Source organism: Eretmochelys imbricata, chromosome 17 (genome assembly GCF_965152235.1).
Source record: "Eretmochelys imbricata isolate rEreImb1 chromosome 17, rEreImb1.hap1, whole genome shotgun sequence".
Lineage (NCBI taxonomy): Eukaryota > Metazoa > Chordata > Testudines > Cheloniidae > Eretmochelys > Eretmochelys imbricata.
In genome coordinates, this window is record NC_135588.1 from 20,287,563 (window position 1) to 20,312,642 (window position 25,080).

The 25,080-nt window shown below is 45.9% G+C and overlaps 1 protein-coding gene across 1 annotated transcript in view; it reads right to left on the reverse strand.

The window, feature by feature from the left end:
• Window positions 1-1,894: 1,894 nt before the first annotated feature.
• Window positions 1,895-25,080, reverse strand: part of UNC45B (unc-45 myosin chaperone B) — a 29,469-nt gene continuing 6,283 nt past the window's right edge. Inside the window, exons 5-19 of the mRNA XM_077836472.1 lie at window positions 22,925-23,092; window positions 19,279-19,447; window positions 18,727-18,897; window positions 17,879-18,050; window positions 15,931-16,231; window positions 15,237-15,331; window positions 14,485-14,626; window positions 13,880-14,020; window positions 12,920-13,047; window positions 12,179-12,245; window positions 9,483-9,596; window positions 9,259-9,374; window positions 5,050-5,167; window positions 3,962-4,117; window positions 1,895-2,257 (exon numbers count right to left, since the gene is read on the reverse strand). Coding sequence (XP_077692598.1) covers window positions 1,991-2,257; window positions 3,962-4,117; window positions 5,050-5,167; window positions 9,259-9,374; window positions 9,483-9,596; window positions 12,179-12,245; window positions 12,920-13,047; window positions 13,880-14,020; window positions 14,485-14,626; window positions 15,237-15,331; window positions 15,931-16,231; window positions 17,879-18,050; window positions 18,727-18,897; window positions 19,279-19,447; window positions 22,925-23,092 — 2,325 coding nt within the window. The 3' untranslated portion in view covers window positions 1,895-1,990. The remainder of the gene's footprint in view (window positions 2,258-3,961; window positions 4,118-5,049; window positions 5,168-9,258; window positions 9,375-9,482; window positions 9,597-12,178; window positions 12,246-12,919; window positions 13,048-13,879; window positions 14,021-14,484; window positions 14,627-15,236; window positions 15,332-15,930; window positions 16,232-17,878; window positions 18,051-18,726; window positions 18,898-19,278; window positions 19,448-22,924; window positions 23,093-25,080) is intronic.

Genomic DNA, 25,080 nt, shown 5'->3' on the forward strand with positions numbered 1-25,080 from the left:
GGATCGCAGTGTTGTTCTTACGACTTTCTAGTGCCTAAGTTAGATGTTGCCACGGTGGGCGTCACGGTGCTTAAGTCCCCGTGTAGATCCAGCTATAGTGACTAAATAATTGGCGTTACATTCTCACCGACTTTGGAAATCAGGCCCAGAATGTCTGAAGTTAGATACCAGAGTAGATGGGCCTAAACCAAAATAGTTGGAATCACCAATTTTAATCACTACTTAAATCAGCAAGTAGGAACCCTTGACTTAAATCACTGATTTTAATCTTCTCTTATGTTTATATTTAAGTAATTTTTCCTAGAGAAAGGTTATTTCTTATTGGTTGGTATAACCATTAAACCATGTTCCTTTGCGACCAAAAATAGCCTTCACTCTTTGATCCTTTTTTTTTGCTAATGCTGTAGCTTTAAATGCTAATTTAAACAATTCTAGATCTTTACAAAGAGTAAAAATTAAGAATCTGAATACATTTATGGCATGTTAGAGAATGGAGAATTTTTTATTGTGATTTGTATCAATCTGCATTTGGATGGAGATTGGAATTCTATTAAAAATGTACAAGACCGGCTCTTTAAAGTTGTTTATTAAATAAAACTACCTTAGGTGTGTTGGGGGAGGGATAGCTCAGTGGTTGGAGCATTGGCCTGCTAAACCTAGGGTTGTGAGTTCAATCCTTGAGGGGGCCATTTAGGGATCTGGGGCAAAAATTGGGGCTTGGTCCTGCTTTGAGCAGGGGGCTGGACTAGATGACCTTCTGAGGTCCCTTCCAACCCTGATCTTCTATGATTGATTTTAAGTGCTGCAGTGGGCTAAGAAGACCAAGACCCTAGGTAAATGGACACCTGGTTTGTGCAGAGGGAGGGTAGGAAGTCCCACAAGCTGAAGGGCAGGAGACGGAAGTAGCCCAGGGGAAGGAACCACTAGGTCTAATGGTTTACCGCTATCCCTAGGGCCTCTGGGCTGGGACCTGGCGTAGAGGGCGGGCCTGTGTCCCTCCTTCTCCACTCCCCTCCTCTAGGAGACTAGTGGGGCAGTTAATACCCCAGTTCAGGGGCAAGAAAGGATGCCCTGAACCCCCACCCAAGAACAGAAAGCGCGAGACCCATCATAGTAGTGCCGGCAATTTGCCACAATAGAGAAAAGTGAGAGAATATTCCTGCAAACCGTAATTGCACGCAGTCATATTCGTGCTACTGGCACATTATGGTCATGTCAGAGCAACCTAACTGCCTTTGCAGGGCTGTGTGATGTCCCTGCACATCCATCTGAACAGAACTGGCAATTTTTGAAACGTTTTTCTGCAAGGTGAGAGTTGGTTTTTGTGCCATATTTCTGAGATTCACTGCTATGTAGATAGAGTGGTCGACTGACAGGCACTTCATAGAAAGGGTCTCACGAATTACTCACTACTCACAAACAAACAGAGATCATGCAACATTGAAGGAACTCACACAGAACAAAGTACAGAATTTATTAACGGAGAATCCACCCAATATTCTCACACTAAACATTTGCATTCCAGTAATACAAACATCAAATATTTTCAAAAAACCAAACTCCTTTATGAATGTGACATGAGACAATTCAGCCTTTCACCTCTGTTCTTCTAACCGCAGTTGGAACTGCTGAAATATAAAACATGATTTTTTCCATCAAGAAAGTCTACTTGGAACCTCGATCTTGCCCTAAACTTTTGAGACTTCCTGAACCAGCAGCAGTTGGCTGCATTGCATGGATTGATTCTTTTATGGTGGAAGTCGGATGCGTTCATGGCTAGCAATGGAATCCTGGCACTAGAGGTTGCAGTGTCTAGGAATTACTTTATCTTTATGCCTGGGGAAAAATAAATTTGAGTATACCCTGTGCTCAGCAAAGCCTTGGCAATTAAACTGAATTTCCTTCTGTGGATCCTGTAGATTTGTAGACCTTCCATGTGCCTTCCCCTTCTGTTTGGTTTCTCTCGACAGGCTGCCATTGCCATGGGGTCTCATGCCTGGGAGAAAGGTTTGATCAGCCCATAGTCCATGCACTTCACGAGACACTCACGAGCCACATTGATGACATGCTGTTTCTTGGAGTCATCTGCCTGTTTACCAACGAGTGTCAGGATCTCCAGCATCTCACTCTCCACCAGTTTCTTGGCCAGCTCTTGGTCTGCATTGATCAGGTTGTAAGCAACCACCAGCCCACGGTGCTGGACCTCCAGCTTTTCATGCAAGCAGAGCCTCTGCAGGATTTCCAGCCACTGGGTTGTCTGCAAGGAAGAAAAAGCTGTGAATTTAAAAAAAGGTTTTCTACAGCAGAGGAAATCATTGAAGTGCAAGGTAGTTTGCCTCTAGGTAAGGCACTTTTCAAGGGGGTGAAAGTAGCAATTTAGGAAAAGGAGAGTCTGCAAACAGGTTGATTCCAGTGCATGAAAACTGGTCTCAATTCCTAGACAAGTTGTCGTCTGGGAGTGAGAACTGCCACCGGTTCGCATAACAAGCACTACGTTCCTTTCCACAGTTAATTTCTGAATACTTAGCCCTTGCATGGTAAGGGCAGGTGCTGTGCTGGCTGAGTGAAGGGCTTCCACAAACTGCTCTGGGGCTACCTGCATCCAGATCTGCAGCGGCACCTGCCCTCCCAGTCTTTGGCCGGGCTGTATCCACCTTTGTAACGGAACCTGAATCCAAGGTTTGGACTCTGGTTTTTATTGTGTGGACACCATACAGAGGTCAGAGTTTTGCATGGTTCCATCACAATGTAAAGCTAGCTGAAACGGGGGGCTGGGGGGGGGGGTGATTTTTTTTTTTAATAGGCTTTACTGTGGTATTCCTTACTGTTGCAGCTGAGCACGTCATCTATACCAATGAATTTAGTCTCACTTCCATACTTCAGAGGGGTTGAGTTATCCCAGTTTTACAAAAGTCAGACAGGGTTTAAAACCCAGGGTTTGGGGCATAGCCTTGAAAAAGAGAAAAAAGCCTCTGGGAAACAAAGACGCCCTTGACAGGTGTGTGTGCACGCATCAAGGAGGCGCCAGCCCACGAAAGGAGGAGGGGCAGCCCCAGAATACATACAAATTGTGTGCAGCAAAGCAAGTACAAATAAAAATAAAATAAGCTAACTACAAAACCAACAACTTGGTTGAGGAGGAACTGTAGGTACAGTGGGTCCACCCTGTCTTATATACATTATAGGTCGGCTTGGAAGAATTTGATCATCAGTAAGCACTGGTAGACATTGATTTCACCGCACACACACAGATGGAAAAAATATTCCCATCGCTAGCAATCAAACTATACAGCTAGGCAAAGAGAAACGTTGCTTGAGAACTTAAGGATTTGCCAACATCACAGGTCAAAATACACAAATCAAAGTGCCTTACATCAATTTGTGTTTTCACTACATTAGAGCTTTAACTTTTTGAATCTCAACATCTACTGGTATTAATTGTCTGACCTCCCAACAGTTTCCTACAGCAGTGAACATTGAAAACAATAAAAATGGGGAAAAAATGAACATGCATCAAAATTAGCCACTGACATGATAAATAAACCCAGAACCCTGCCACGCTGGACTGTAATGATCTTGGGGGTTACACCAACCATAGGTTTTGGACATGGGAGTGCACAGGGACAGACCCTGCTACCACAAGTCCCCAACCAGAGAGGTGAAAAAGGCTGTTTTAGTCCTTGGAAAAAATGACAGGAGATGAACCTGGGGCAGGAAGTTTCAAATCAGCTGTCGTAGGTCACTCCCTGTTGGAAGTCACTAAATTAGACAGTTAGCTTAAACATGCAAGGTTTTATACGCCAAAATATTTGCTTTCCCTAGGATTTCACATAAATACTTAAATTTGTCGCTGTAGAAGTTCTTTAAAATCCTTTGATCAGAATTTTACAACATTCCTAGGCTGCCTTTGAGCATTTGTTGAGACTGTTTAGTGTTTTGGGCATCAGATTTTTCCTCTTACCACTTGGGTCATTTTATGGCAGAGCTTCTTGTGTGCTGCTGTCAGCATGGCCAGGGCTCCTGCCGCTGCATTCTGGACCTTCACGTCGTCCTCACCACACAGTAACACGACCAGCTTGAGACGGTCATTTCCATCGGCCACAAAGCGCTCTTGAACCTCAACAGAATGAAAGGCAAAAATGGGGAGCGAGTTGCCAGGCTTATGGGATTCATACTGGAGCAGCAGTTTCACAAACCGTCGGATATAAATACGTAATAGAAAACGCGTGTTAAAGCATCTAGGCCAGGGGCGGCCAACCTGGGGCTCCGGAGCCCCATGCGGCCCTTCAGACGTTAACATGCGGCTCCCTGTACAGGCACCGACTCCGGGGCTGGAGCGACAGGCGCTGACTTTCCAACGGGCTGGGGGGGGGCTCACAGCTCTGCCCCTGGCTCCCCCTGCTCTGCCACAGGCCCTGCCCCCACTCCACCCCTTCCCGCCCCCTCCCCTGAGCCTGCCATGCCCTCGCTCCTCCCTCTCCCCACCCCAGAGCCTCCTGCATGCCACGAAACAGCTGATCGGGAGGTGGGGGAGGAAGGGGGAGGCACTGATTGGCGGGGCTGCCAGTGGGTGGGAGGCGCTGGGAGCAGGGCGGGAGCTGATGGGGGGCTGCTGACGTGTTACTGTGGCTCTTTGGCAATGTACGTTGGTAAATTCTGGCTCCTTCTCAGGCTCAAGTTGGCCACCCCTGATCTAGGAATTACATCAGACCGGTGGTCCATTGAAGTCCAGTATCCTGTCTCAAACAGTGGCCAGCTCCAGATGTTTCAGAGGAAAGTGGAAGGAGCCCCACAGTGGGGAAATGTGGGATAATCTGTTCCCCAGTGAGTGTCAGCTTAATCCCTAATAGAGGCTGGCTTAAGCCCCGATGCAGGACGGTTTATTATCCTTTCCAAAACATTGTTTGGCATTAACTATTATAGCTCTAGATATTCTTGTTACCCATCCAAAGATCCAATCCTTCTTTGAATCTTTCCAAGTTCCTGGCCTCCCCCATCCTGTGGCAATGAGTTCCACCGTCTAATTACATGCGGAGCGAAAACGGCTACCTCTTTGTTGACAACCAGGTTGCACATACACTCTGTGGCTGCCTGTCGGAGCTGGTCATGGTTCTCAAACATGTAGTTCTCGATGTCTGGTAGGGCTTTCTCTCGGATTATCTTCAGCCTGAATTAAAGGGCAGCAGAAAGATATGGTCACAGCACGTGCTACAATGTGCTTGCCATGAAATATTAGCCCCCAGACAGGAGGCGGCCGGGAAAGCCTTTAAAAACAAGCTCTCGCCATCTAAGCCATGACACTTTTTCTCACTAATTTAAAAACCAGTCATTCCTCCAGCCATCCCTTCATAAGAACGGCCACACTGGGTCAGACCAAAGGTCCATCTAGCCCAGTATCCCGTCTTCTAACAGTGGCCAGTGCCAGGTGCCCCAGAGGGAATGACCAGAACAGGTCATCATCAAGTGATCCATCCCCTGTGGTCCATTCCCAGCTTCTGGCAAACAGAGGCTAGGGTCACCATCCCTGTCCATCCTGGCTAATAGCCATTGGTGGACCTATCCTCCATGAATTTATCTAGTTCTTAATTTATCTGCCCCTTCCTTCTTATAACAGGAATAATTTTCAGGTCATTTCAATGCCAATCATGCAGGAAGGTTGATCTTGATTACATAGTGTTCTAGTAGTGTAACATCTCATGATCTTTAGCTGTTGGGTAAACATTCAGAACTCCATTTTCTTTATATTACTTAACACCTTGTTAATACCCTGTGTTTAGAGATGGAATGTGTCTTTGATGAAAAATGCTCCATGATAGCCAGGGGTGGAGTTCAAAGTCCCTTTTGCAGAGCTGGAGAAGTAACTACTGTAGCTGTTTAGAGACTGTCCTGAAGTTCTGCGTGAGTTCAAATTGAAAGAATAAAATTCAAACAGTAGACCTCAGCAATTGCTCATCTTCCCAGTAAAATGAGCAAGCTAATGTAAAGACAAGCCAATATTAGGGAAAATGATTGATTGATCAGGCACTGAGATAGGACAGCCTCTTCAGGATGAGAGAGAAGTGTAGGGTATTCCTTATAATTAAGGCTTTTTTTTTCAGGGTTTATTTTTAGTAATTTAAGTTTTATGTAGATGTCCAAATATCAGTGGTTTTCTGGGCTCTCTTGGATAATGAGAAGATATTTTTCAAGTGCTTCCCAAAATTTTTGAGTAACTAGGACTTACATATCATAAAAATTGAAGTATAAAAATGACTTACATGTTAGTTTAAGCTTTGTATCGTTGTTATTGAACCCCTGGTATAACACTGATTGCGTGTGTTCACCAGTGCACTTTAACATAATACCGTTTCAAATGTTAAAGCACACTAGGGAACCTTTAGTGCACACCAGCAGGGTCTACAGGGATCAATTAATGCACAACACCTTAGTGCGGTTTAGAAATCAGACCCCAGTGGTCCTCATTACTGCTCTGTGTAGGTGAGCCCTTAGATACAAAGCAGGGAGCAGGAACAGAACCTATATAAATAAACTGCACTGGGAAAGAGGTGAAGTCAACATAAATAGTCATCTTTTCCAGTGTTTATTAGATACACATTACTTTCATTCTTTTTGTAGTGGGGGTATTTTATTGGGGTTTATTGGCCAAAACCTAAAATCAGAAGCCCTATTTAGAAATTGAATTTCTTTGCCCCTGAACTTTGCCAGTGGACCACGAAAGTGCATTCAGAAGGGGAGCAGGTACTCGCCACATCAGTTTGCAAGGACAGAAACCTGATCTACAGATAGCTTAGTTTCTTTTAAGGACCTTTGTTTTTCAACCTGTTCTATTCCAAGCAGCTATGCATCATGCAAACACACCCTTAAGTGACGCAGTATGGATACACTTGTGTTCCACTGTCCCAGACTTTCCTTCAGATTTGCAAGTATGTCTCCATGTTCTTGCTCCTCCCCTAATTTTAAAGGACCAGTACTTTAGACTTCTCCTTCGTTCCTCCTCGAAATAAATTCAACCACAAAAACAAAAGTTTGGGGTAGCAGGAGGGCGATGAGACCTGTTATGATCATTGGGCCTAAACGTTTACCTTAATTTTGAGCTCAACTGTGAGAAAGTTCATATAGTGCCACAATCATCCGTAACAATAAACGTTGACAGGAAAAAGTGCGAAAGGGAGACAAAAACGAGATTAGTGCAAACCTAAAGGCCCCCTGCTATAACTCAAGGAGGGTGTTAAGATCATGCCTGGTCAGCGAGAAACGTGGGAGCTCAGAAATCAATAAACCAAAATTGGTGTGTCGAAAATTGGGCCTAATTGGTGAACAAAATAACGAGGGGGCGGCTATTCCGCCAGCCACTCCCTCTTAACAAAAGAAAAGACTTTTGGGAGAAAATTAGCCAAGATGGATGGACGGAGCTACCCCTCAGCCAGCTAACCAGCCTTGTGGAAGGGGAGAGCATCCCCATCATTGTTGCCAACCCCACTGTCTCCTGGGACCCCAGATCTTCTTCATCCTGATCCTGAAAGATGTCCTGGTCAGAGAGAAGGTGCCAGATGACACCACCACCTCCACGGGGCCCAAGCACCCCCTGGGTTGTGACACATTGTTATTCCCCGTCCTCCCCCCCAAAGATTTTTTCCTTCCCCACCTAATTTCTTCTCTTTCCTATCCCTCTCCTTTTGCCTTCTGCTTAATAAGAGTCTGGCTTGTCTGGCCAAGACTGCATATTTTGTTGCACTGCTGTAAGCCTGTGACCAGAAAAAGGCAGCTAAAAGCAATGCCCTAAATAGCCCAATGCTGATATAGGTCCTGGAGTGGCTGATCAGACACTGAGCCGGGCCTGTGTTTCTCCAGCAGGGAAGTTGCAAGTGAGAGCCGACACCAGAGATAGAAGCTGCATTTTCTATCTGTTCTGCTCTTTTCTCTTCCCCCTGGGGTGTGTGTCTGTCTTGTTTAGTCTTAAAGGAAGTCGGACCGGACTTTAACAGCAGCAGGATTTCCAGCCCTTCTCAACTAACTTCTTCTCTTCCCCACTGGCACAGGACCGTTATTACCACCCTAAAGAGAGACACAAGGTGGGTGAGGCAGTATCTTATTATCTCATCCATCTCGTCTCACCAATACCCTGGGACCAGCATGGCTACAACACTGCAAACATCTTCAAGGCTGTCAAACAAGTTTGTTTTTTTTCCTTCTCCTTAAAAACTCTCTTCAGTTAAAGAGAAAGGGAACAAGGGATGGTGTTAAAATGAATCTCTTATTTAATACTTTCCATTTCAAATGCTTTAACTGCTTTTATTTCTTTTGTATATCTTTAATAACAGGTTAAAAGAATATTTACTGATGTGCGTGTCATGGTACTAAGCAAGCTGACGTCTCGGTATATCAAACTGTTTAACATTGGACAGTGACAGGGTCAAGCTAACATCTTTGATTCTTTGGGCTCACTTATTCCATCTGTATTAATACAACAGACCACCACTGAGTGTCAGAGGGCTAGAAATTTTGGCCACTGGTGACCAAGAGCTGCAAAGATCTACAGCTGTTTAAAAACGTTCCCTGGAGATTGGATGGCTCGTGGGATTGTTAAACTGAGAAAGACTATTTGAAGTGGTGGATAACCCAGGTATATTGACAAAACATGCCATGAGAATTAGAGTGAGACATTAAACAGAATTCCCCTCCGCTGGTCTCATGTTACTACTTAATGGTAGCATTGTTCCCCAGTAGGAATCCAGCTCCTGGGATGGAACTGACTAGAGTTGGGTGAGAAAACATCACAGAGAGTTTCACATGAAGAGTGGCTCTGAGTAGTTTAACTCTTTAAAAAAATATCTTCATATTTTTCAGTTTTCATAGAAAAACAAATTTTTAGCTTTCCAACAAAAACTCAAATTTCCTTGACATTTTTTTTGGATGAAGGTTAAAAATTTTAATGGGGGGGGGAAAAAATCTTCAAACACTTTAATAACCAACCACCAAGTCATTGGTCTGTGTGGGCCATTTCCGGAGCGATTCTGACACACCGTGAAAGGAGAGTTGGCTTTATCAGTGGTTTGAGCATTGGCCTGCTAAACACAGGGTTGTGAGTTCAATCCTTGAGGGGGCCATTTAGGGACCTGGGGCAAAAATTGGGGATTGGTCCTGCTTTGAGCAGGGGGTTGAACTAGATGACCTCCTGAGGTCCCTTCCAATCCTGATAGTCTATGATCTGATGAAGTGGCAGTATGGGGAAAAGGTGACAAAACCATTGTAACTTACCTGAGTTTGTCACTTCTTCCTGACAAGTTAGTGAGACCTAATAGAGCCTCATAATTCTGCAGCCCGTCTCTCTCTGTATTCAACAAGCTGACCAGCGGCCGGACCACCTCATACACCTAAAAGTAGGGAATACTGGAGTGTCACTCTTTGGATCTTTCTGGATCTCTGTGCGTTTCCATTGGTTTATCACAAAAATGCCTCAAGGGAAAATTGCATTTACTTACCCTCTCTCCTGGGAATGCTATGTCTGGATTGGAAATGGCAGCAATTTTGGCTAGAGCATGAGAAGCCTTCACTTTGCCGACGTCTGTGCCTTCTAGTGCCAGAGGTATCAGGGCCTATTACAGACAGCAAAGAATGTAGGCTTATGAAAAGATTTACAGTATTGTCTTTATTTTACTTGCGCTTATTACAGAAAAGTCTCTGGAAGAGTCAAGTTTTGTCCAAATTTAGTGGACAAATAAAATTCGGAGTTGTAGAGCACATTGGATCTCATGCTTCTGTGTTGTCAAATACCCACACACGAGCCCACAGCCTATTTCAGTTGCTATCAACTATCATCATTGCTTGACTGGTGGCATGCATGGGGCATGACTGAAGGGTCAGCGTTACAGCAGCCCAAATGACAACTTCTCTTGCGCAGTAGAACAGGATTCCTGGTTGATGCAAGAGCCAGCAGATATTAGAGGAAATCATTACTGATGTGCCTGGTCGAGGCGCTACTTTTTGGCGTTTATAGCACAGCTATAAATGCTAACGTGCTCAACCTGTGATTGGATCCCAGCAAGCATCGCTTTAGGAAACGTCATCTCTTAAGAGGATGCAAGAAAACGAAAGCGCCATCTCATTCAGCAAATCTGCTTGGAGTGCACTCAACAAGGCAGCTAGGTAGGGCAGATATTTGAATCCTGGATCCCGGCTGTTTGTTTGGGGAGGGTATGGATGTATATATTTCAAATACTGGGGAGAAGGCTGGTCTTGTAAAAAACAACAGTTACTAACCTTTCCATAACTTTGTTTGTCAAGTTGTGTTGCACACGTGCATTCCACTGTAGGTGTTTGTGCACTCCAGTGTTACCTGTTGGGGCAGCCTGAGTGCCCTCTGCTGCCTCGCACACAGGCATAAAGGGCTGAGCTGCCCCGAACCCCCACAGTTCCTTCCTACCAGAAAGACCCAGAAGGGGAGGAGGGCGGGTTGTGAAATGGACACGTGCCACCCATCTTGAACAACAGTTACAGTTTTTCGAGTGACTGCACGTGTCCATTCCACTGTAGGTGACTCACGGGCAGTCCCCTCTGGAGGTGGGCTTGGAGTCTGTTTGAACAGGGACTGGGAGACCACTCATCCAAATTTAGCATTGTCTCTAGATTGTTGAGAGATTGCCTCTTGCTACGTGCTGGTGCATGACAGGACGACCAGTTGCCGCTTTGCAAGCATTCAATATGAGCGTGCTAGCCAGAAAAGCCGGAGAGGTCACTGGGACCTAGTTGAATGACTGAACTCTATTTGGTGGCTTCATGGTAGCCAGCTGGTTACACAGTTGAATACAACTGCATATCCACGATGAAATCCTTTGCATGGAAACAGGACTGCCCTTCATTCTGTCCGCAAATGCAGTGAACAGTTGAGAGGAAGACCTGAAAGGTTTAGTCCATCCCAGATAAAATGCTAAAGCTCTAACATCCAAAGCATGTCGTCTCTCCTTCCCTTTGTTACCATGAAGTTTTGGGAAGAAGGTCGGTAAGAAAATTGCTTAGTTAATATGAAAAGTGGAGACCACTTTTGTAAGAAAACTTGGGTGAGGACAAAGGTAGACTTGGTCTGCATAGAAATCCACATATGGAGGATCAGGTACTAGAGCCCTCAACTCCCCCACTCTCCTGGCTGACATAATGACGTAACAAAAAACGCTACCTTCCTTCATCTAAAGGTGCAAGAGAGCAAGTCACTATAGGCTCAAGGTGGCGGGGGGACTCATCAGCTTTGTTAAGACTAGACTGAGGCTCCATGGTGGAATAGGGCTCTGTACCTGCAGGAACAGTCTGTCCAATCCCTTTAAAAATCTTACAGCCATCGGGCTGGAATGGAGAGAACGGTTCTCCACATGTGGGCACAATGCTGATATAGCCCTTAGGTGTATTCTGATAGTGCTAATTGCCAGTCCTTGATGTTTTAAGGTCAGCATGTGCTGAATAGAAGCAAGAACAGGGAAAATCCCTTTCAGTTTGGACCAAACTCCAGTACACGTAGTTCCCTACAATGCTATGACTCTAGACACAGCCATGTAACTGGTTCCTTTTATTTGATCCTTTCACCCGTTTTCTTTTACAGAGTAAGTCCTTGTATTTATGCTTTTGCGATAGCATAAGGCAAGCTACAGCTCCTGGCAACTGATGAGTTGGTGGTTTCCTATTATTCAGCAGCATATCCTGGACTTCTCTAGAGCCGGGCTCCTCCGCCAAAGTTTACTACAAAGCCTCCAGGCCATCAGGAGAGGGGCCTGAAGACTGGGGTGGAGGAGGCAGCCGCAATTCTGTGCGTGACGCGGCAGTGATGCGGAGTGGGTAGAGCGGTGGCTTCATTAGGAGTTTCAAGAGCAGCACTGTAAGGGAAAAACTCTCTGACAACTGTGCACTGGGGCACCCAGACACCTACAGTGGAACAGACATGTGCAAGCCCTCCAAGGAGAATTTAGTTTTCCTGCATGCTCAAGTTAAAAACCATAACCAGGCTGTCCACTTTCCCTTTTTTCAAGGGGTTAAGGTTTTAGATCATTAACAGTACGTATAATTAGTTTAGGCACCCCATGGCTCGTGTTAAATGAGGACAGTTCCCCCCGGATGGCTTGGAGCGGCTGGACATTGCTAACTGTGAACATCTGTTTCAGAATATTCTAAAGGTGTAATGATCACCAGTTACCTTTCCACCACCTTGAGCTACAATGGTACCACGGTCCTTGGGATCCTCACACAAGGCAAGGAATACCCTGCAAAAAACCCAGCATTGCTCAGTTAAACCGATCTGCAAAGAGACTACATCCCACCTGTTCACTCTGTTATGATGCAAGCGGCTGATGTTCAGTGAATAGTACTACATCCAGCAGGTATATTCCCCAGTGAGACCGAAGTTTTAATACAGTGCAACAACACCCTAAATTAGAGAACTGTAACATCTTTGATCCTCTTCCATTCCTCCCTGTTCCATTAGATTTGTCTAAAGTTTTGTCAGATCAGCAATCCAAACTGCAGCCTAGTGATAGACGGTCAGTTAGTCTCAGGACCAACGTTTAGATGTTTGTAAAAACTCATTTTCCTCTGCTGCCACCTTTAGCTTTTATTAGCAGAGCTCATTGGTGTGAATCCACAACGCGCAGTTTTCTTTTGACATAATGTAAATTGCGCTTTGCATGACGAGCTTTAATGTGGCTCAGTGGTTAATACATTTGCAACCAAACCAGTTTCTTCTGTGACTTGGAAGTTTAAGCCACTTGGGCTTGAAACTGAGCTGTAAAATGCAGTGGGGCCCCCGCGTTAGGTTTTAAGTGAAGGTTTTCTCGTGTAAGATCACCTATAGTGATTACCCAAACAGCTGCCCTATGCAGCCTCAGTGCTAGATATGCCGCTTCTGGCCTCAGTGTGTGTTTGCATGAGGCAGGTATACCTGGCTAGCAGCTCCTTGGTCTGGTCCGTTAAGATGGCACTATCAGCCTTCACCATACAGGCCAGGGCAGAAATGACGCCAGCTTGCAGCAGCCGTTTCACTCGCTTCAAAACAAAGTCCTTCTTGTCCTGAAAGGGGCATTAGAAAAGAATGAGCAGGGATCCCATGAGCGGGGTGGAGTCTCTAATCGAAGGGGTGATGGCTGCATATACAGTCACATACTTAGGCCATGTCTGCACTGCGGAGAAAGCCGGACTGCACAGCTTGGCCCCGTCTGGGCGCTGGCATGGCGCACTAAGAGTTCTGCGGTAAGCAGTAACTACTCCCTGTTTCAAACTGAGGTACATGACTGCTCACGCTGGAGCTTTTAGTGACCAGCACCAGTGTGCACACAGGGCGTTACTGCGGGGGCAAGCTGCTGTGCTGGACATTCACACCCCGGCTTGCTGCCTGGTTAGATCCTGTCTCCTCAGGTAGGCAGGCAGGATGAGTCTAATGGACTGGGACTCAGGAGACCTTGTTGCTAGTCCCACTGACCTGCCTCATGACCTTGGGCAAATTGCTTCCCTGTGCCTCAGTTTCCCCCTGCCCTTTGTTTTACGTGTTTAGCTTGTAAATTCTTCAGGACAAGAACTGACTTTATGGATGTACAGCACCTAGCACAATGGGGGTCCCAGTCTCATTTTGGGGCCTCGAGGCATCTGTATAATGAAAGAAAGCACTGCTTAAACTTTAAATATTCTGTATCTTCCTTTAGTCCCCAGGATGTGCAGCTCAACATGTAAAAACCTGAACTGCAGGAGATGGGCAACATTACTCTGTGGAGCCCACAGCTAAGCCTTCCCATGAAGCAGCTGGGGACACAGCACTTCTCAGAAGGATCGTTGTGGCGGTTCTGGAATCCCCACCATCTGAGGAGAAGATGTAGGGGATCGGCAGTCCTGGGTGCAAACAACCTACCTTGGGGTGCTCCTCGGGCACATGCTGTTTGGAAAACTGTGCCAGCTGCACGAGCTCTGGGACCAGCTCTTTGACATCGTAACTGTTGGTACAGTTCACCAGCGTGGAAGCCACAGAGTACAGGATAGTCTTGTCACTCGTCTACACAGTAAATGGAAACATTAAACTGGATTGGGATGTTGAGGGGACCACTGGTAGTGTGGTGTAGCGGCTGGAGAAGAGTATGGGGTTTAGGACTCTGTTTAGGATTCTGTCCTGGGTTTTATAGTGCAGCTTTGGGCAAGTTACTTGACGTCTTTGCACTTCATTATCACCATGTTAAGGATGTATAGTTACTTATAGGCAATGCTGCAAGAGGTAAGTAACACACTGAGCACTCCGAAGGAAGGTACCGTTCAGCTGGTGGATGACTCACCAGCCTGGTGGGACATTAAGAGGCATCATATCATTTCATGAATGATGGTAACACCGCCCCCCCCACCACCACTTTGTCACCTTCAAGATTGCCCATCAAGATTATCAACCCATGCAATGTTTGCAAGGCTGGAGGCAGAAGACAGGGGATTATTTTAGCGTGGCAAGGGGCTGTGGAGAGGAGACAGTACCTTCGCTAATTCAAACATGGCTTGCAGGGCTGGCTTATCTTCCACAAAGTCATCTTTCACGTCTGCATCCAGGGTTAGGTATGCCAGACCTTCCACAGCCCACTTCCTGGTGCGGATGTCAATGCTGCTGTTGCACAGCCACCTGAATGAGACAAAGGCTCCATCATTTTACCTGAATGATGAGAACAGATTTACAGGACAGGAAGAGGCAAAACCCCAAAGGGGTGCTGGGGAACTGTGCTTTATTTTTACCAGCATCTTTAGACACCATGCAGCAGACTCAGGAAACCATGGATCCTAATGGTGAAAGTTATCTTTGGATACAAAGTTCGCCTCGGGAATCTGGGGGTGGGGATGTACTTATGCATTTTATAAGAGAGACCTTTAATATATTATACCTTTTAGGCAATAGGGTTATCTTCTTTGGTTTCTTAGCTGGAGAGTGAGAGAGGAACCAGATGGATTTGGTTGCTAACAATGGTGAAGTAGGGGCGGGGAAACAGAAAATGGGGTATAAGAGTTCTAGACATGGATTCCTAAAGGTTTCCTGAAATGCTAGGAACCTCTGTTCAGTATCATCTAGATGTTATCAGTGTCTCAGTGTTAGACAACTTTTTAGTCAACTGAGGGAAAGTACTATGTATCTGAGGACCTCCCCAGTAGAGCTGGTATTGAAAAATATTCTGGAAAGAAAGGAGTGGAACACAAGTAACAGGTGAAGAATCCCAAGAGCACCTTTCAGTTTTGCTTACTTTCGACACTGTTTTGCCAGCTTTTCTGTGGATCCCTCAGCAAATTGTCTCAGGCCATAGTCGGTGCCTCCGGCTGATCCCAGCTTGCAAAGACCCTTAGAGAGATTGAAAGGAGACCATGTAGCTAGGTACAGGAATATGTAACATTCTCAGCGCCAGCCTCAAGTCTAGCTGAAATTTAAGAGAAAGGTAAGGAACTGTCTTCCACATAAACTGATACAGATTACAGCAAACAAAGTTCTGTATTGCTTTAAGCAGGTTTTCCATTTATATTTTTGAAGCCCGGCCTCCATTCACTGTCCATTATATGAATGAAAAGACTTTAGTCCCCACGCACAAGCCTTAAAAGAAACTTGACACAGCGGTTCAGCTTTATCTAGCAGTCACTGCTATTCCACTGCCTCATGGAGAGGAAGCCAAGATGGCCGACACAAGGAGTCTTGTTGCATTACAAAGTTTGTTCTCTGCTGAGACCTGCAAGCTGCCATGTCTTCCTCCTTCCCCAAACTCTTTCGAGGAGGAACGCTAGTGCAAGCTCTTCCAGATAGTACCCTGGCTGAGCAGCGGACCTTTGCAGCATTGCCAACCTAGATTGAATCCATCCCCTGGAATGGGTACAGAGGTAGAGCTCTTCCTAGGACAGGATGATAAAGTGTTGGCAGGTAGCAGAGCAGGCTGAGGACTGAAAACTCACCACAAGAGCTCGAATTTTGATCTTCTCATTCTTGGTCTTCTTGTAGACTTCCTTCAGCAGCGTCACTCCGTTGGTGATGATGAAGGTGGCCCGGCTCAGCTTGGTGGAGGCATGGATGAGGGCCTCCACAGCCACCAGCTGGTCGATCTCTCTCTCCGAGCCACACAAAGCCACCATCATCTCCATGACACCCGTCATGCCCAGCAACTTGTTGCCCAAGTCGAAAGGCCCTTGCATGATCCCAGACACTGTCTGGATGGCGTGGAGAGTCTTATCCATGTCCTGAGGATCAACCTTGCTCCTATAGGGGGCGGCAGAAAAAAAATTAGCAGGGGGCGGGATTAGAGGGGGAGACTGCAGTGTTATTGCCAGAGCCTCTGGTGCATTACCAGTCTCTTTCCTTGAGGGCCACGCGTTGTGGCCCCCATCCTCTATCAAACATGGCTCCATTTCCAAACTGGGGTGTAGTCCAGCACCTTTTATCACAGCGACCAACTCTGAACATCCCCTTATTTTTATCCACAAGATAGGAACAGTTGCGGGAAAATGCCATGTGAGTTTTCCCACAATACCCCATCCATGAGTAGAGGAACCTCCTCTGAACTATGGCGATAGAATACCCTCTAACTTCTTTACCCAAAAAGATAAAGGGAGTCCTTTTCTTTGCACCAACTGCCAGACTGTGTTATTTGGATAACATGGACACAGGTTCACTCAGAACAGAACAGAAACTTACACTGTGGCCCAGCGGAGGAAAGCACCAGACCGGGAGTCAGCCCCGGTTTCTATTCCCAGCTCTACCCTTGACTTGTGTGACCCTTAGTGAGGCACTTCACCTCCCTGTATCTCCGTTTATCCATCTGTGGATTAAAAATGCTAAGCCACCATTCAAGTGCTTGCAGAGGTATGGGTGAAAAGCACTATGTAAGTGCAAGATGCGGATTACGTCACTCGGAAGCGGGCCTGCATTCAGCCACGGATGACTTGTGCCGTGGCTTGCAGGCTAGATTTTAACGGCAGCCTGAAGAGGAGAGGCTCAGAGTTTCCATTATCAATCTGTTGAACCCTTCAGTGTGTCGTGAGACAGTGTGGCCTCCCTTTGAGCCAGAGGGGGAGGGACCACTTTCTCCACCCAGTTGGGCGGAGTCTGGCCAGGCCCAGCCCTCCCACGGGAAGTTGAGAGGCGGGGCAGGAAGTACAAAAGGCGGAGGCCCTAGCCCAGTAGAGGCCGAGCCAGGGAAGGAGACAGATGTGTCCTGCTTGCTGCCGCCGAGCCAGGTGGTGGCCTGGAGCTGGAGGCCGAATACCCTGACAAACCTGAGGAACTGGAGACCATGGAGCCGGATCTGGAACTTGGGTAAGAAGTAGCCCAGAGGTTTAGTTGATGGTGTTGTGGCTTAACAGCCGGTTGGCGTGTTGCGGGAAGATCCCCGCTGACCCAGCGGTGGGACATCCCATTACTGGTAGGGCCCTGGGTTGGAAGCCAGTGGAGTCGGGCGGGCCTGCGTTCCCCTGCCATCCCACCCCTGGGGTGGCGGCCTCCCTGCCTGTTTTCCCAGCGCTCCCCTGCCTAAGGGTTAGCGCTATAGAGTGTTTATCGGCTCTACCCTGACTAGGGCCTCTTGACCATGGGGAATTAACCCTGTTACAAAGGCCGGGACGCTACACCTGGTGACGTACTGAGGCGGTGCGGCCTCCCTGCGAGCCAGAGGGGGAGGCATGACTGCACCCTCCCTACATAGAGCTTTTCTGGTTGCCTCCTCCCTTGAAGAGCTCTAGCCTGCAAAGAGCTTTTTAACTACAGTGGAAGAATAAGACATAGGGCACATTTTATTTTGGCCTAGTCCCTACTGCTAAGAATCTGAAAGCATTACACAGCATCTGATCCAATCCCAGGTCCTTGAGCTCTATTTTGCTTTTCTGGGTGTCTGTCCCCACCCTAACTCACTTGATGTACTCTTCACAGATCTCTCTGAAGTTGTCTCGCTCGGGATCACATCGCAGGTCATCATACAGCTTATTCAGGAGAATGGAAGTGATCATCCGGGTGTTCTCCGTTAAGGGCAGGCAATTGGGAAGCTCGGGAACCTGGCCTACGACTTTCAAGATCTTTTTTAGACCTGGGACACAGAATTAATAGGGCTTTTAGAGAGGACAGGCATGTATCAAATTTATGGACTGTGCAGCAGACATTCTCCTGCACCAAACTGTACAGATTGCAATATTTTCTGACATCTGGCCTGTAAATTAACTTAATACAATCTTGTTAACCCTTAGACAAACACGTAAGCAATTGATTTACTGATGGAAGTAAAGACTACCCATGACAACAAAGTTTGCAGAATTGAGCTGTTAAACAGCAGTCATAACATTATGGGCAAGATAATATTGTCTTTTTCACAGTACTTGTTCATCAACGGGATCTGTGCTTTATTTAAAGAGACCCAAAACCTGCTGATATTAGTGATATGAAGGCCTTGCAATGAGGAAGAGGGGCTTTGAAATGTTAGAGGAGATTCTGGATTAAATTTCCATAAGTCTTCGTTAAAAGAAGGTGTTAGGGTTGAAGTGTTTCAGTGGAGCCCACCTCAACCCCCCCTCCCCCAAAACAGGATTTAAAAAAAACCCCACAATAAGTTCTTCCTGTTTGAATAATATCCAGAGTTTGGCGTCTCACCACATCAGATTACTTTTCTAGATGGGGATGATTTTAAGTGTCCCGAAGAGAGGACGGCTTGGGAAGTTTTGCTGCACATAACAAACATTCAAGTCTAGGTGGGGGGAAAGGGCATTCACCACTGTCAATGACGAAGATGGTTCTAGAGTTGTCGTGGATTTTCAGATCCTTTCTTGGTATGTTCTTGCTGAGCAGGTTGAGAGCCTGGTCCCGACCTTGCCCAGACACCTTCTTACTGACCAGCATGTCCAGCAGGTGCACTGTGATCATCTTCAAATCCTTCTTCGTGTCTGCACAAAAGACAAGGCAGCAGCCGGTTAAAAGAAAGGGCACTTTGAAGGCTGATTACCCTACTGAATACTACTTATGAATGGTTATTTCATTAGAACATACATGGGGCTGTGTCCTAGCCAACGTGTCAATTTCATACACGTACTGAAAAGCATTATCGTTGTGCATGCTAATTATGGTTCTGGGGCCTACAGGTCTTCTGAATAAAGGTGTTTTTAACAGTGTTTGTTGCTGGATACTATGTGGCCTAGACCCCTGGCCTTGGTGTTTGCAAATTCTGCTTTTAGTTGCCTGTGGGTGGATCTACTGTTCAGTGCAATGGGAACCCTAAATCTCTTCACATCTCTGCCATCATTCAGTGGTTACATAGAATTAATTACCCAGCACCAGAGCTGCTTCTTTCCCATGTTGCTCCTTCTCTCCCTCCCCTGATAAGGAGTCTGTAATGACTTGTAGGAGATTGCAAACAGCCATAGAGATTTCTTCGTTATCCACAGCCATCCACATGCAAATTTTATCAATTCCCAGGAGGTGAAGGATTGCTGTCGCCTGCCCAGATGAAAGATAGGATTCAGTGTTCTAGTTCATATTATCTACATAAAGCAATTTACATTTCACACTCATCACAATTCACACTTGGCATGGGCAACGAAATAACAGGAGAATATTGAATTTGTGCAGTACAAGCACAGGGAGTGGTACTTCGTAAGACCTAAGAATGGCCACACTGAGTCAGACCAAAGGTCCATCTAGCCCAGTGTCCTGTCTTCAGACAGTGGCCAATGCCAGGTGCCCCGGAGGGAATGAACAGAACAGGTAATCATCAAGTGATCCATTCTCTGTTGCCCATTCCCAGCTTCTGACAATCAGAGGCTAGGTTCACCATCCCTGCCATTAATAGACCTATCTTCCATGAATTTATCTAGTTCTTTTTTGAACTCTGTTATAGTCTTGGCCTTCACAACATCCTCTGGCAAGGAGTTCCACAGGTTGACTTGTGCATTGTGTGAAGAAAGACTTCCTTTTGTTTGTTTTAAACCTACTGCCTATTAATTTCATTTGGTGACCTCTAGTACTTGTGTTATGAGAAGGAGTAAATAACACTTCCTTATTTACTTTCTCCACACCAATCATGATTTTATAGACCTCTATCGTATCCCCACCCCCCGTAGTCATCTCTTTTCCAAGCTGAAAAGTCACAATCTTATTAATCTCTCCTCAGACGGAAGCTGTTATATACTCCTAATAATTTTTGTTGCCCTTTTCTGAACCTTTTCCAATTCCAGTATCTCTCTTTTGAGATGGGGTGATCACATCTGCATGCAGTATTCAAGATATGGGTGTACCATAGATTTATATATAGACGCAATAGGATATTTTCTGTCCTATTATCTATCCCTTTCTTAATGATTCCCAACATTCTGTGGACTTTTTTGGCTGCACATTGAGTGGGTGTTTTCAGAGGACTATCCAAAATGACTCCAAGATTCCTCTCTGGAATGGTAACGGCTAATTTAGACACCATCATTTTGTATTTTATTTTATTGTTATATATTTTATGTATTATTTTTATATTTTTACTTCCTGCCTCACATTTGCATTTATAGGAGCAGTTTCTGTCCTACTAAGATCCTGAAGGGGAGACAACTAGAGAGAGCAGTTTCCAGCCAAGGGATTGGCTAGAAGGGAGGACTTAATCATCTGTATTTTATAATTGCAGTTTTCCCAGGGAGACTGTCATACGCCCAGCACAATGGGGTCCTGCTCGGTGATAACAAAGCATCCTCAGTGCTACAATAATACAAATACAGCAACTCCACACTTAAAGTCGTCCCAGTTAACATTGTTTCATTATTAGGTTGCTGATCTATTAGAGAACATACTCATTTAAAGTCACGCAATGTTCAGTTATAAGGTTGTTTGGCTTGCCCCATTCCGCCCGCCTGGCATTCCTGCCGAGGAGTAGGGTCGAGGTGCGGGGGCTTACCCCACTCTACCCACCCAGCATTCCAGCCAGGGAGTGGGCAAGCCCCCGACCCCACTTCCTGGCAGGAGCACCAAGTGGGTGGAACGGGGCAAGCTCCCATGCCCCGACCCAACTCCCCAGCTGGAATGCCGGGTGGGCGGAGCAGGGCAAGCTCTCTTGCCCCGACCCCACTACACCCCTGCCTCAACCAAGCGTCACAATCACTGGGGAGTCCAATATTAAATTGTTTGTTTAAAATTATTTAAAACTTACATTGTATATGTATATAATGTCTTTTGTCTGGCAAAAAAAAATTTCCCTGGAACCTAGCCCTCCCCCCCAATTTACATTAATTCTTATGAGGAAATTGGATTCACTTAACATCATTTTGCTTAAAGTAGCATTTTCCAGGAACCAAACTACAATGTTAAGCGAGGCGTTACTGTAAATAATAATGCTACCACAATGGCGGCTCTGTAATCAATCAGGTATTGTTTAGGGCAGTACACATTACAGCCTGCACATAGATCCAGATGGTGGATGGACTCAGTGTACAGTGACCTGTGTGACAGATGAAAGCCCTCGGAAGCACAGCTGCTTCAAAAGATGTGCCAGAAGTCACGGGCACAGGGAACATTCATAACATTTTCTAACGGTAAATGTGATCTGTATCTTTGTGGGATAGGGACTGTATTCCGGTTCCATGGGGGACCATTACAGAGCTTCCTACAGGAACTAAAATCGGGGTGGGGGGTGTGATTATCGCAAATCCTAGAATAGATAACTTTAGAGAAGTACCATGCCTTGGGGTGAATTGCATAGATGATTCAGAGCGAATCAAGAGGCCCAGTGGGCAAATAAAGGGCTTTTGATAGAAAGGGTGAGCCTGAACTGACCGAGAGACCCGCATTTGATCCTCAGGTTTCAGAGTAGCAGCCGTGTTAGTCTGTATTCGCAAACATCCGAATGCATCCGATGAAGTGAGCTGTAGCTCACGAAAGCTTATGCTCAAATAAATTTGTTAGCCTCTAAGGTGCCACAAGTCCTCCTTTTCTATTTGATCCTCAGTTTGGCATGAGACAAACGGGGGAGGGAGGGCAAACCCTGCTAAAAGGATTTGAAAGATTGGAACTTGCCTCTATGTAGACAAGGAGGTAGACAGGTCTGTTTTTATAGAATGTTTTCTTTGTCATGCTTTTGTCCTAAATAAAATGTACAGAGCTCAGCGAAAGCTGGCTGGTCACTGGTAGATAGTGCTGTCTCTCGTGGTGTTGCGTGTACCCCCACATGCAGCCACACAAATATGGTCTCAAAAAGTCTTGCGGCTTATCAGTACAGAGTCTGGATTGTCATGGGTCTGTGTCATATGCTCCTAGATAAAAAAAGGGGGCTACTTTTTCATGGGCCATTTGAGGACCATAATACCCTCTGGGGTGGGTTAACTTAAAAGGTGGCTCATAGACCCCAAAGTTTTGGTGGGCCTTCTAGATCCCTTGATCTTCTTCCTCCAGCCTCTGACTTCACCTAATGAAGGTCTTAGCTAACCACCTCCCATCCTTCTCATAGAGACCATGTATCTCACTGCTCTACCAGGCAACCTCGGACGCCTTGGCATGGAGTCCAGGATCCTGGCTTAACCCACCGTTGGTCACTGCTGCCTTCTACAGGATTGTGGCTGTACATACAGCTCATTTCACAAGGGCCGGTGTTAAACCAGCCTCAGTTACATGCTGGAGAATATCTTTGAACCTGAAGCCCAAGAACAGCATTACAGGTTCAGCCCGTCAAGTTAGCACCCGATAAAAGCTAACTTTCACCCGCTGGCTTCTCTGTATTTCATTCAGTGCAAGGTTCGTTTTTCATGTTTCTTTTAGAAACAGACTCAGTTCCATGAACAGCCAGATCGTAGGAGTTCAACATTTATTTTCCTCGTCCTTTTGGTAAGAGGAGATAGATATGGAAGTAAGAATAGCCATTCTGAAATAGCGAGAAGCAGGTTCCTTTGAGTCCCCCGGTTGCAGCGAGAGACTGAGGCAGGGTTTCTGAGCCATGCGACTTACCCGTGCCTTGTGCCCAGTGCACATGCCCGAAAGGGTCCTTACGGCTGCTAGGATCATCTCTGCATTTTTGGTTTCTATCAGCTGCAGCAGCAGCTTTACCCCATTGTTCTGGAATATCCTCTCGGCTCCTGCTTCCTCCCGCCCCAGAACAATGAGATTGTTCGCAGCCTGGGTAAAAACGAGATGAAAGAAGTCAGAGCGTCAGTACTCAAGGAAGTCAGCTGTAGCTCACGAAAGCTTATACTCAAATAAATTTGTTAGTCTCTAAGGTGCCACAAGTACTCCTTTTCTTTTTACTCAAGGAGTGGTAGCCAATGGCCCTTCATTGGCCTCTGTGAAATGACTGTCTCAATTCACATCCTAGTGAATTCATTGCATTCAGAAGGAGACTTTGGTGCACGAAGGAAGGGAGTGATTTAGGGTAAATCTACACGGCATGTTTCTTTCAGCGGTGTGCAGTGTACACATCCATGTAGACCCCCCGCAGAGATAAACAGATCTGTGGATGGAGAAGCATGGCTTTGACCAGTAAAGATACCTGAAGGACAAAGGGATGTACTCAAGCACATACCCTACCCGGCTCTCTTCTCATCCAAGCCATGTCTGCTGTTTTTAGCATCTCCCACTGCCTCCTTGCTCCTGGAGCCCTTCCCCATGCTTCTCGCTGCAGCCCGTAGCTACATGTACACTAAACGCCGCGGCCAGTGGCATGTAGTGTAGACGTAGCGGTAGAGGGATAAAGACAAAAGGGGTAAGGCAATAGAGGTTGGCTAAGTGAGGTGTCAGAAACTTTAACAGTTTGCAAATATTTGAAGGCATCACAACTGAAAAGGAATCATGTGGGGTGGTGTAAGGGGGGACAGCTAGGAATAATGAAGAGAAAGAATAGTTTCCTGACAGCAAGATCTGTTAGGCCAGTGGTTCTGGGTACGCAGAGGAATTCCAGGGGGTACATCAACTCATCTAAATATTTGCCTCGTTTTACACCAGGCTACATAAGAAGCACTAGCGAAGTCAGTGCAAACTAAAATGTCATACAACGACTCGTTTATACTGCTCGATAGACTATACGCTGAAATGTAAAGACCATATTTATATTCCAGTTGATTTATTTTAGAATGACATGGTAAAAATGAGAGAGTCAGCACTGTGTCAATAATAGTGTGCTGTGATGGGTTTGTATGTGTGTGTCTGAGTTTGCAAACAAGTCGTTTTTAAGGGAGGTGAAACTTGGGGATACACAAGACAAATCAGACTTTTGAAAGGAGTCTTTAAACCATGATTTGAGGACTTCAATAGCTCAGACATAGGTGAGAGGTTTATCGCAGGAGTCGGTGGGTGAGATTCGGTGGCCTGCATTGTGCAGGAGGTCAGACTAGATGATCATAATGGTCCCTTCTGACCTTAATATCTATGAATCTATGAAAGGGGTACAATAGTCTGGAAAGGTTGAGAGCCACGGTGTTAGGCTGTGGAATAATGTCTCATGGGAAGGGGAGGGAGCGCTCTCTTAAGCGACATACGACTCAACTGGGCAAGGAGCAGGTAGAGCTGGGGTCCTTCCCTTTGAACGTTCGCAAACGCTTTGGGGAGGAGGGAGCGGCAGGAAGAGGGATGTCATAAATATAAAGGGAAGGGTAAACACCTTTAAATCCCTCCTGGCCAGAGGAAAAACCCTTTCACCTGTAAAGGGTTGAGAAGCTAAGATAACCTCGCTGGCACCTGATCAAAATGACCAATGAGGAGACAAGATACTTTCAAAGCTGGAGGCGGGAGGGGGTGGGGAGGCGGGACAGACAAAGCGTTCTCTCTCTGTCTGTGTTGCTTTTGCTGGGACCAGAGCAGGAATGCAGGTCAGAACTCCTGTAAAAAGTCAGTAAGCAATCTAGTTAGATATGCGTTAGATTCGGTTTTGTTTAAATGGCTGATAAAATAAGTTGTGCTGGATGGAATGTATATTCCTGTTTTTGTGTTTTTTGTAACTTAAGTTTTGCCTAGAGGGATTCTCTATGTTTTGAATCTGATTACCCTGTCAGGTATTTACCATCCTGATTTTACAGAGGTGATCCTTTTACTTTTTCTTTAATTAAAATTCTTCTTTTAAGAACCTGATTGTTTTTTCATTGTTCTTAAGATCCAAGGGTTTGGGTCTGTGT